Raw genomic sequence first — 12,537 nt, forward strand, 5'->3', positions numbered from 1 at the left:
CTTGGCTCTTCTAAGGATAAAACCCTCGGTCTGTGTAGAGGGTCACAACTATGATCCATCTTGAGCCAGGTCCACACTTATGTTGATATCTCTGAAAATATATATATTTTCTCTCCACTCTGGCTTTCGATCCAGACTAAACCAACATTTTCCATCACCAAAAACTGAGCTTGGATGTGGATGAAACACTGATGGCCACTGTGAAAGGGCCTTGGTTGAAGCACCACTGAGGGTGTCTGAGACTTTTGATTATTGAGTTGACATTCTCTTTCTGTGTTCATGTAGTTCCCACCAGCATATAGTTTCCATTGACTATCCCACTTCATCCAGGTATACAATTATCTGATGTCCAATTGAAAATAAACATCAAGGACAACTCTTTTAATATGTCTCTCGCAGCCAGTTCTCAGTCACCTCCAGCTATTCCTTTGATAACTCATAGTCATTGACAGCTTTTCACCACATGACTGCGCAAGTTTAAACAGTGATTTTATTCACGGGCCGAGGTGAGTGTTAAGTTGCATGTGACCATGTCTGGCGGATCTTATGAAGGCAGTAACGCACAATGGTAGAAATAAAGTGAGACCTCCAGGCCTAGCACATTGCCACGCATGATGCCGCATCCACCAGACTGCCAGAGAACTACAAATTTGGACATTACGGTGATGGGTGCTTTAACACTGTGATAAATAGGCAATGACGGGCTTTCAGCAGACTCAGCGGGACTCTGCTGCATGTCTCTGTTCCCTGGGCTGTAATATTCAGACCCTCTTTCAACAACTGCTGTTCATCAGCTTAGTTCTTCATTATGCAGAGTATACATCTCTTTCATGTCTGCCTGGGTTGTCGTACGCCAGAGGATTTCATCGGGTGAAAACGGACGCAGACAGAACGTGAGACACAGAAGCTTTTTGATCAGTCTGAGCTTCAAAAGTACCAACTGTGTAACGGCAGTCATCTACTTTTCTAGTCTCAGCAGCTGAATGTGAGATTTTCTTTTTTTCCCTCTTGTCTTACTTTCATTGGATTCATGACACAGCAAGGTGTCATGATGCACTAACATCACGAGGCAGAGTTATATGGCGCCTGGAGTGTTCCACGGAGTAATTAAAGATGACCTTTATTCCCTTTTATGCTCAGTAATCATGAATTCATTGTAATTAAAACATAATTATTCTGGTGGCTCACTCTGTGACGAATGCCATCATGCAAGGCGGTGAGTTTGAGTGTATTATTGCTCTTATACCATGGCCACTTGCCACTTGCAGAGAAAGACGACGTGTTGCCTTTCGGTGAGAGTTAACGTGTAAAATAGCACAAAGCAGAAGTACTGTTGCTGCGGTTGCCAACAGTTTATTATACCTTGCGCAGTGATTTAGAATGAGGGTTAAATTGTGGGCCTGGACTCTGTTTGAGGTCAACTGTTATAACACTTTCATGGACATCCATCAATAGCATGAAATAAGATATTAATTTAGTCAAGATGATGGAAGTGAGTTTTCAGTCAAGTCTTTGATGAACAAACAATATTACATACATTTACAGAAAATATATTCAAGGCAAATCCTGTTCATCTAAGTTATATCTGCAGCAACTAGTACCTAATTACATTTATTTACTACTTCTTAAAGAACCTAAAGCCAGGCTAAACAGCAGTGTTTCACTGCCCTCTCTGGTTAAATGTTTTGTTTGTTTCACCTCTGATCGCATTCACCACTGCAGATTTGACTGTAGTCATTGGTATCTAACTTTGGAGGAAATTAAAAACTAAATATGCACAATAGGTGAAACATTTTTATTTGATTGAATGCTGCAGTAGAAAACAAACTGGCATCTTGGGCTGCAGTAGTTTACCTATTAGTTATCATCACGTACATGCCAATATAGTGTTCAGTTAAAAAGTCTGAAATAGTCTTTTGTGTTTTTTTATTTTAAAGCTTGTGCATGTCAAGTCAAAAAAGTTATGCAAAAGAAAAAGATAACAGCTCTGGATTATAACTCGCATCTTTTAAGCCACAGCAGATGTGTGTAAAAAACAGTCCACTGTCTTTGCAGATGCAACAGGACCAGCTCCTTTGTGCGAAGAACACTCTGAGAGAACATTCTGGCTAGTTTTACTCACATGAGAAAGAATTGCATGATGACATTTAATGATTTCTGGGTGTCCAGTGCGTTCTCAAAGTACATTTGCTTCCTATTAAACCTGCCCGCTTCTTGAACTGACAAACTTTTTGAACATGGTGAAATGGGTAAAAGCAGTTCTCACTAAAGATGATAGTTTTACTTCGAAACGAGTTGCCATCAGGAGGAAGGAAAAGAAGGCAGGTCATCAGGTCTGACAGTAAATGTATATCTATCATTATGACACTGCGGGTTGCTTATTTCTCGTACTATTACTTTAATAACTAACATGCTATCATTAGGCTGACATGTCAGGTGACTCCAAAGCAAAGCAGGAATGAAAATGACACAACACAAAGAGATCCATCATCTACCATAGAAGCGCTGCTGAATGTAACTTATCTCACCATTGACTGAGTACCATCTCACCTCTTGAGAGTTTAATTGGACTCCTGTTCTGCTCAGAGAGATGCTAAACTTTGCCCTCCGTCTCCACCAGGCAGCTAAGACCCACAGCGAATGAGATTTTCGAGCGCTGTTTTTGAGGTCACGTCTGTTTGTCGCTCGCTTGTTTCCTGTTAAGAAAGGGTCCGCTGGTTGCTCCTCTTCTGGCGACCTCGCAGTGTGCGACTGCGCTGCGACGCTTGGCATTGTAATGTGTTGACAAGCACAGATGGAAAACAGCTGGACAACACTGCAGTGGAATGGGACTAAATTATAGAGCTAATCCTGTTGACATTTATATCGCTGCCAGTCATGCTTTCTCTGTCGTTATCTCTCGCTGTGCCTTTCTTTCTCACTGCTTGTCCACTTTAGGTTTAGCACAGCTCTGACGCAGAAAGCATGTGTGTCGACAAATATCTAATCAGTGCGCTAGTAGCCCAGTGACCACTGATTTGTTGATTTGCAGGTCAAAAGACATGAAGATAGCGAGGTCACAACTGGCCTTAAATTGCATGAAAAGTGTTTTTAGACGTCTTTTTTCACCACGAGCCTCCAGAACAGCTTTATTGCTCCTTGTCATAGGTTGTGAAAGCGTCTGTTTATTGGGCTGTCATGTTGTTAGGACCACATAGACATGGAGTCATTGGTGGAAGATCAGATGGATTGAACAGGCTTCCTGAACTTATTGCAATGACACAAAGTTGTAAAACGGTCTGGCCGGACAAAAAAAAAAAAAAGTAATTACCTTCCAAAATTACTTCCAAAAATGTAAGAGTTTTCTCATCCGCAGGCCCGAAGACGCTTCATCCAGCGACATCTCGCAACAACCCTGTTTCCAAATAAAACAGAACGTGACAACTTGCTAATTTTTTTTTTTTACATTTTTTTAATTAAAACCGAAAAAAGGCAACACATTTAGTGTTTGACCTCATCATCTTCATTGATTTTTGTAAATATCTGCTTATTCTGAATTTGATGCAGCAACATGTTTCAAACAAATTGGGACAGGAGCAACAAAATACTGGGAAAGTTGTGGAACGCTCCAAAAACACCTGTCTGAAACATTCCACAGGTAAACAGGTTGATTGGTAACAGGTGATAATATCATGATTGGGTCTAAAAGGAGCATCCTGGAAAGGCTCAGTCGTTCACAACATGAGACACAGAAGCTTTCACCTCTTTGTGAAGTTAGTTAAGTTGCTCTGTACATGGTTGTACTTCTGCCTTTGCTTTCGAGAGAGGGGTGTCATTATTCGCCTGGTCACAAGACATCCTTTTGAGAAAGGCATGAACATAGGTCATTAAACCCTTTGAACAAACAACTAATGTTGGTGTCTTTCGGTTGAGAGCGGTCTCAAACGAGAGGTGGAGGTGGCTCGCTTCAGCTGGACAATGAAATGACAACTGACAGAGGCACGGAAAGGAACATTTTAAAATTCTGACAGCGACAGGATGACTGCACAGAGGTCACGGCAAAATCAGACGGGTTCAAGCGAATAAGGAAACACCTGAATGAGTCGTAGGCAGGAAGGAAAAAGCAGAAACAGAGAGAATGAGAACATGAAAAGTCGTCCTGACTGAACTTCAGCTCAGCTTCATTAGTATTCTGGGTCGACGTGTCTTGGTTTCAACTGTGCTGAATTTTACAGCAAAGCGAATGTTTTTCAGAAACAAGCATTATTTCACCAGCATTAAATGACGATGTAAAGGTCATTACTACATTTTGAGATATAGTTATGAAATGCTGCTGTTATATGTAACCTGTGACATCATAGGTTAAAACGTCAAACTTCAACCAAATTCATCCCTGTTTCATCATCGACGTCTAGATGTCTATTGACCTAAAAATCAGCTGCCAGATGAACCGCCAGCCCAGCACTATTTGTATTTTATTTGAATTAGAGTTAAAAAAGAATGTCATTGGATTATGAATTCATTAAAAACTGTATATATTTCACTTAACTGTTTGTTTTATCCTTGTTTTCCTTGGCTGCTTGGCTGTGGGTGGTAACAGGATTCTTGAAGTACATCTGCTAGGCTTTAGTAAATAATTCCACCAAGACACAGAGAGTGTAAATGAACTGACAACTAATTGATTAATTAAAAATAAGAAAAGACACTGAATTGCCTCTTTTTTTTTTTTTACTTATTAGAGCCTGAAAAGCAGGAATTATGTAGCCTGTAAACCTCGCTGCCTGTCAAAAAACAATTTATATTCTCCGTCCCTCCCTTTCCCCTCACTGCTCTGCAACCTGTAATTTCAAATAATGTGCGCTTTTTTTCCCCACCCCGTTCAAGATTTTTGCAGTTCTGGATCAGTGGATAGGCTCGCTGAAGGCTGCTATTGTTTACAGTGTAATTTGAGAGGGTGGAAAAGTGACCTGCATCCCAAAGCAGACATTACAACATCCCTGGTGTAGAACACATTTGCACAGGAGGAGCAGGCGGTGCACACTGTGTAACTGCCATATTCACTAAGCGGACGCCGCTGTTCTCTCTCGTACCAGTTTGTGTTGATGCAGGTAACCGAGACAACCTGACAATGTACACAAATTAGAGGCAGGCAGGAGAAGGGTATGATTAATGGTTCTCAATAAGGACAGGCCCCAGAGGACAGAGGATGGAGCAGCAGTGCTTATAAATCCCAGGGATTCTCTGAGGCAAGGAGGAAGTGGGAGGAAGAGAAGTCGATTTAGCTGGTAGAAGTGATGGGGGGATGCTGTATGAAGCACAGAGGAGATGCAGGATTTGTTTTATTATGTCTGTGCTATTATACAAATTCCTCACAGAGCAAACTGGCTACAGCATCTTCATACGGTTAATAAAATCTGTTCTGCTTTATCAGCTGCAGTCATATTAGTTTGTCCCGTGAGCTTGGAAATTCTTTGAGTAATCTCTGCTGTGAGGAGTGACAGCAACCTACCTATCTATTACAGAGAATTCCCATATCCTCCATTCACCGACTTTGCTTTGAAAAGCCCTTTTCTCACCTCCAAAATTGGAAGTTTCTGTGGTCTGAACGGGGGGAACTTTACAGGTTGATGTTTGAGAATATTCTCATTTTTTTCGCCTGCAGTCTAGTTTCAAAGATGTTCTGAATAAACGCAGACCCTCGTTGCCGTTGATGCCGTGCGGTGACCGACTGGACGCACTCAATCACTATAAACTGATCCGGTATTGCAGTGAGGAAACCCCTGCTCCTGTGTGGTGGACCGTTCCTCCGTTCCTCCACATCAAGGCGAAGTGAGAGCAGCGCACAGCGCCAGACGGACCTGAGCGGGTTAGTGTGGATACGCAGCGGAGCGCACGACTGAGGACTCTGTACAGCGCAACTCCAACACAAATGGATATTTACGTGGCTTTGCTATCCCTTTTCTTTTTTACCAAACCAGGTAAGCACAAGCCTCGTGGCACCCTGTGATGCACTGAGGAATTAGTTGCGAGTGGCACGCGCTTCTTAACGTGTTTTACGCTCCTCAGCTCCTCCTGCACCTTGCGCGCAAGCATGTCTCATTATTTTTTATAGTGTCTCTGGACTGCAGCGCGTTGTTTTTTTTTTTTTTTAATCACGTGCAGTTTGCAGAGTTAATCTTTGAAAATAACCGCGTTGCAGATGAGGTGGAATAGACAACACCTTTTACCTAAACGTGTGCGCACGGTGCGCCTACAGCCCGAGGAGGAGAACACAGGTGTGGGCTGCGGGCAGGCACGGTGCATTTTAGTGGGCAACGTTCACAATTCCCTGCGTTTGCATCAACACTGCGTGACTTTTGCCACAACCAGTCATTCAAGTAGTGGAATGCACAAATGCGCTGATCATCTCTGTTTGTAAAACGAATTAGGATTTTAGTTAAAAGCCTGTCAGCTTTAATCCTCTCAGCAGGCGGTGAACCCACCGCTTCACACCATCTTTTAACCTTCATTTCTCTCCCTCAGCTTTGGCTTTCGGATCAGATCAAGACTACCAGATTGATATCATCAATGAACTTGACCTGGCAAATGCCACCTATGGAATTACCCAAGTGGCGGGGCTTCACAACACCAGCAAAGCCTTCCTTTTTCGAGGTAACGCACGCACGCTGGCGATTTCTTTAACATTAGTCGCGCTGCTCAAGTTCAGAATTGTCTTTGTCTTCTTTGTCGTGGCTGCTCATACACTCATACACACACACGCACGCACATACGCTCTTTGTTTCATTAGTTGGTGTGAGCGAAGCCACGCAGCGCCACACCTTTTGGTGGCACAGCATTAGCAGGGATGCTGAGGCAGAACACTCCGGGGAGCCTCCTCTCATAATTACTCCACATTTAATTTGTCCCAGGCAGCAGATGCTCGGGCTCCTTCTGGACACACTTGGGCGCACTGTCTGTGCATGAGTTCTGCAACACTACGGCTGTTTCCCGTGACATCCACGTCTGTGCGATCCCAACAACTGGTGGTTAATAGATATTACAGTGTGAGGACCCTAAGGGAGCTCATAGTATGTGGCTGGAATGTTTAGAGCCTTAAAGAGAAAGAGAAACAGTATCTGTCAACTGTAGATGAATGTTGTAGTCCTATATAGTATATATAATATCCACATTAATCCTGCTGAAGGTGTTTGAGATGTGCTGCCACTGTCGGAGGATAACTTTGCTGTCTTCTCTACACTCTGAAGAGGACTCAGCAATATTTGGTTCCGCTTCTTCCTGTTGTGCCCACAGCTTTCGGCAGAGGTTGAATTGTTAGAGAGAAGAAGTAGAAAGAGGAAAGAGTGGGACAGAATGTGTAAGAGGGGAAGATGCCTGACCACTGGATGAGAGACTTTTTAGGTATTCGTTGTTGCCGTGGGATTCGCTGCCGGGACAACCTGTGATGAAAAATGTTGTCACTTTTAAGATTTTTTTTCAACTAATTGAGTTACTTTAGTCCTTTAGCTATATTTGATAGCTTGATATTCAAATACAGTACATATGAGACTCACATTAAATTCTCTTTGGAGAGTTTTATTGTGTCCTGATGGACCAATGCTGGTCCAACCTGCATGGAAATACAATGCTGGGGACAAACACTGAGTCTTTTTTACTTCTCTGGCAAGGATATATTCAAATTCAAAGATACTGGCACAAGCAACAGCAGCTTGAATCCCAAATAAGCAGAACTGGGTGCTGAAACTTATACCGGCAGAGTGGTAGTGCTTTGTGTGTGTGTGTGTGTGTGTGTGTGTGTGTGTGTGTGTGTGTGCGTGTGCGTGTGGTTTTATTTTCTAGAGTGCTTGGCTCGGTGTGCCACTGGCTCCGTATGAATGAAGGCAGGACAGCTTGGCCGGCTCACCCAGAGGTGAAGCTATCCAAGATTCAAGGCTGGAGGCCATGCAGGATACGCAATCTCACTTTTTACTCGACGCACACACACACACACACACACACACTCCAAGCTGCTCTCCCTACGGTTTCCAGGCTCCCAGGGTCGAGGCGCAGCAGCCAGATAGTGTGGGAAACAGGAGGCTAATCCAGTGGGGGAAACTGGACATGTCAGTGCTGGAGAGGATGCTTGTGTTTTGACCTATTTAACACTTCGCCCACCCCTGCGCTGCTTTCATGGCCCTGTAACCCAGATGGCTCCACAGCGCAACTGCAGCCAAAGTTTCAATTTTACCAGGCTTTTTGTAAAATAGAAAGGCTAATGCTCGAATAAGCGATGGCAACAAACAGTCCATGATTACCCGTCTTCGTCGACGCAGTGCAGGAGCCTGTGTGGCTGATTGGGTCAGTGATTATTCATGATGATTTATGTATGGTGTATGTAATCATGTTGTGCATTGAGCTCAATACCATATTTCATCTGTTGGATTGCATAACTTGTGGAGGAACATATTGTGATGCTGTTTAAAAGGCTGGAAAAAAATGGCAATGTGATAATGTGATAATTAGTGTCAGTGGCACTGAGAGAGAGTGAGGGTCGGGGGGCTGTGTCTGTGGCTGGACAGTGGGACCAGTCTCCCCGGACACCCAGTGATTTTACAAACAACAGATGGCTGACATTAAAAAATAGATTTCAGCATCTCTTCTCTTGAACTGTCACCACACTGATGCACCAGTGCACTTCATGAAAGCCAGTTTGGGGAAGGCAGACAAGTGCAGCCTCCACTCAAAGGTCCTTATCTGGATGTGATCCAACCTTGTGATGAAAAGACAGAAAGATGCTTATAATCCCCCACTGTGCAATGACAGCGGCGAACAAAAACATATTAGTTATACTTTGCACATTTCGTCAGCAGGATTCCTCACAATCGTGGGAACTGTGATGGATTGAATAAAGTTAGTTTGTCCAGAAGGGTGCTGACCTATTTTCTCATCCTACATTGGAACCCAGATTGTCAGCCTCATTACAGAGACATAGAAAATTCTTCTAATGATAATTATCAGTTTGTATTTTGGTATCTCCCTGTGGGTATGTGTTGGGTCTGTTGATCTGTCATCAGACTGTTAAAGGGTGCTCAGTCCTCTGCAAAGCAAACATGACATTTTGTCAAATACCTGAACAGCTTTCTGTTGCATTACCATGAGATGTGGTAGAGACTTTCTTGGTTCCCACAGAAAGGACCCTCTGTCTCTCGATTAGCACAAAGCATTTAGCCTAACAACCCATGTGCATGAGGAGGCAAGGCTTGAACTAGACGTCTTTCGGGGGCCACTTGGTTCCTAATATCTGAGACCTGGCTCAGGACCTCAGTTGGACAACATCCAAATTATATTCAGTCTAATTTGATCAGATGGGGCCTCTTGTATTGAAAGTCACGATCATCTCTGATCACTAGGTACATCATATTCATCAGAGGAGAAAAGTGTGTTTTAGACTCAAAACCAGGAGAGTGAAATGCAGAGTTTGAGGGAAATGACATATTGCTACTCTGTCCAGCTGTGATTGCTCATTAATTGGTGCCACATCATGCTGCTTCCAGTTTTGGTGTTCCTCTCCCTATTTGGATGTGTGTGGGTTGACCTCATTTTGAGGAGCATCTAATTATCCTCTGGTCTGTTTAAGCAGAGTCCTTTCGAATCATGTTTGTTTGTTTGTTTTTTTGCTGTATGAATGCACACCATATATAAGAAGCTTTTCATGGGTCTGTTTTGGATGAATGTGTAGGCTACATTGATGAAAGCAACCAAGTCCCACAATATAGACATGAGCCAGACTAGCTAAGCCTGAGATGTCCTGAAATGACCACTGTACACCGGATAAAGCCCTTTGATTTAGGTAACAACATGACCTTTCCCTTAATGCCACACTCAGGACAAACTTTAAATTGTTTTGCACCACTGTATGAAGATAAAAATCTGCGAAGAAGCAAAGTGCTCTTTTCTCACCCATCCAGAGATTTTATTTGTTGATGCTGTCAGGAGCATTGCAGCCTCACAGGACCACCGTCACGGCAACGTTTGAAGTGTGTTGCTGCATCAAATTCAGAATAAGCAGATATTTACAAAAACCATTGAAGTTGATGAGGTAAAACTGGAAATATATTGCCTTTGCGCATTCTGTTTTATTCAGGGTTTACACAATGTTCCAACCTTTTAGAACGTAGGTTGCAGAGAAGCAATGTCAAGACGAACAGAAACTTACGCAACATGTCGGGGACGCAGGTATCTGAGCCTGCCTGGTCAGTACAGATCCCTCTGTTCTTCATTGACTCGCTTACTCAAAATCATTAATGTTAAACAGTTAAATGGCAACAACAAACACAGCCTTGATCCTGATATCCCTGAGATCTATAAACACGCCTCCATCAGCCTTTTAGGCCAATTATTCTTAAGGTGTACCAACTCTGCAGTCAGGATTTAGGACTGAAACGGTCCTTAATTAGCGTTTAATCGATTCCTCCTGTCGATTCCAATCAAAACTTTTTTCCCCAACCTCATTTAAAGCAGAAATTCAGTCTGAGACACCTTTACACTGTCCAATAAAGAGCTACAGCTGATCTGCAGTGCATCTGTTATTTTAGATGCATAGTTTTTGTTATCCTTGTGAATTGCATGTAACATGTAAAGGGTACATCAAGAAATGTCCAGCAAACAGTGGAGTTTAATTGCAGAGCAAATGTCTAAAATGTCTAAAACATCAAGTACAGATGTCAGGTGTTGGTGTTACTCCCTCAGTATCAGAATGAGAGCTTGTTTCTCGTTCCGACACATTGATGTAGAACAATGAGGTATAATGATAATAATAATAATAATCTAATAAATTTAATTTGTAGTGCACTTTTCATCGGCAGGATCTCAAAGTGCTACAAAGTTAAAAAGTTAAACAAAAAAAAAAGCTCAATGAAAACAATAAACAGCTTAAAATCAGTTCATAATCAACATTTATAGGCCTTTCTGAATAAAAAAAGTTTTCAGTCCTGATTTAAAAGAGTCTAGGCTCTGAATAGCCCTCAGGATGACTGCTGAGGATATTTTTGACCGGTTATGCATGTCGGCCTATAGGTTCATTTGCATGCACACACACACACACACGGTGTGATGCACTCCGGTTTGAGGCCATCATGCAGTTGGTGTGGTGCCGCCAGTCAGTGTGGTAGAGGATTCAAAGACCTCAAGACTAAACAGACTGAGAAATACTCTTGAGTAGAATAAGGGTGAGCTAGCCAGGGCAGACAAGCTGGACCACCGACTGCTGGACAGCTCTAATAAACGAGAAACTACATCACAGCTAGCATCACTTCATCAGTGCTGACTGGGAACAGGGCTTGGTAAGGTAAGGACGAACCATTAACAGCCATTTACGGTTTAGTACTGGTTAATGGCTGCTGGGCTATCGAAAAGTGAAATTAACTGAAATCAGCATCCCTAATATCAAATATCAATTGAAACCAACAAAGGAATCGTTGATTTTGACCAATATGTTTATTTGCCTTATTGTGATATCAGGAGAGGCTCATTAGTTAACATGTTATGTTTTTTAATCTGGACAACAACTGAGGAGTAGAAACAACAAGTTGCTGTTTTAAAGGTTTAACCATATCCAGTCCCCTGCGTCATACTGAACTGGTAGATGTAATGTGAGAGCGATACTGACCTTATCATCTAACTCTTGACATGAAAGGGAGTAAGCATATTTCCCAAAATGAGGAATGAGTCACTCATGTAATTCCTTGAATGCATGCTTTAGATGTAGTTGACAATAGTTAAATTATTTTTTCCGTACATAGACATTCTGTCTTAAATGCTGCTGCATGTGATGTGGGTGGGATACCTACTGTGTGTTGTATTGTGAAACAGTTATAGCCTATAGCCGGCTTTCCATCAATGTATTTTTATGTGCATTTAGAAGCACAGCATCAGAAATGGTTGATGGAAATGGCACAATTTGAAAAAAACTTGCTCAGTATTGCAGAAAGGTTTTACTCTTGCTCAGGGTGGTTTCACTTGCGCTCTTATAATTACATCAACTTGTTGCACCCTCTCATTCTGCAATGGTATAATGGTTTTCTGACTTGGATTGACGCCACCTACTGCTTATCTCCATCAACCTACAGCTCATATTTTCATAAGGGTTGTGGATGGAAACAAGCATTCGTTCTCATTTTCTTTTGCCTATTTTCTTGAAATTTGCTTAAAATTTGCTGTACATTTGGATGGAAATCCAGCTTGTGATGCAGCAAAGTGTTGTTATAAAAAGGAATCACTTACCTTGATGCTGCGTTAGGGGTCTGAGGATCATATAGCATTTCTTTCTCACAAAATGCAAAGCGGAAAATGTCCAAATCTACATCTACAATCTACAAATCTACATGAAGTGCCCCTTTTTTGACCAGAATCAGCAGATTGTTGTTAGCCTTTATGAATAAATCAGCAAATCAGCAGACTCTAACCTTTTTAGAAATGGTGTTATCTCTGGAAAATTGAGTTGAAAACATAATTTTGTCTAATCTGGTTCTGGCTCCACTTGAATGTCTTCTGGTCAAATGCAATGTTGCCAATTATTATCCC

At 42.3% G+C, this 12,537-nt stretch overlaps 1 protein-coding gene across 1 annotated transcript in view; it reads left to right on the forward strand.

The window, feature by feature from the left end:
• The first annotated feature begins 5,908 nt into the window (after positions 1-5,908).
• The window catches only part of LOC121603868 (protein kinase C-binding protein NELL1-like), a 233,413-nt gene continuing 226,784 nt past the window's right edge, over positions 5,909-12,537 (forward strand). Inside the window, exons 1-2 of the mRNA XM_041933140.1 lie at positions 5,909-5,957; positions 6,502-6,630. Coding sequence (XP_041789074.1) covers positions 5,909-5,957; positions 6,502-6,630 — 178 coding nt within the window. The remainder of the gene's footprint in view (positions 5,958-6,501; positions 6,631-12,537) is intronic.

Source organism: Chelmon rostratus, chromosome 1, assembly GCF_017976325.1.
Source record: "Chelmon rostratus isolate fCheRos1 chromosome 1, fCheRos1.pri, whole genome shotgun sequence".
Classification (NCBI taxonomy): Eukaryota; Metazoa; Chordata; class Actinopteri; order Chaetodontiformes; family Chaetodontidae; genus Chelmon; species Chelmon rostratus.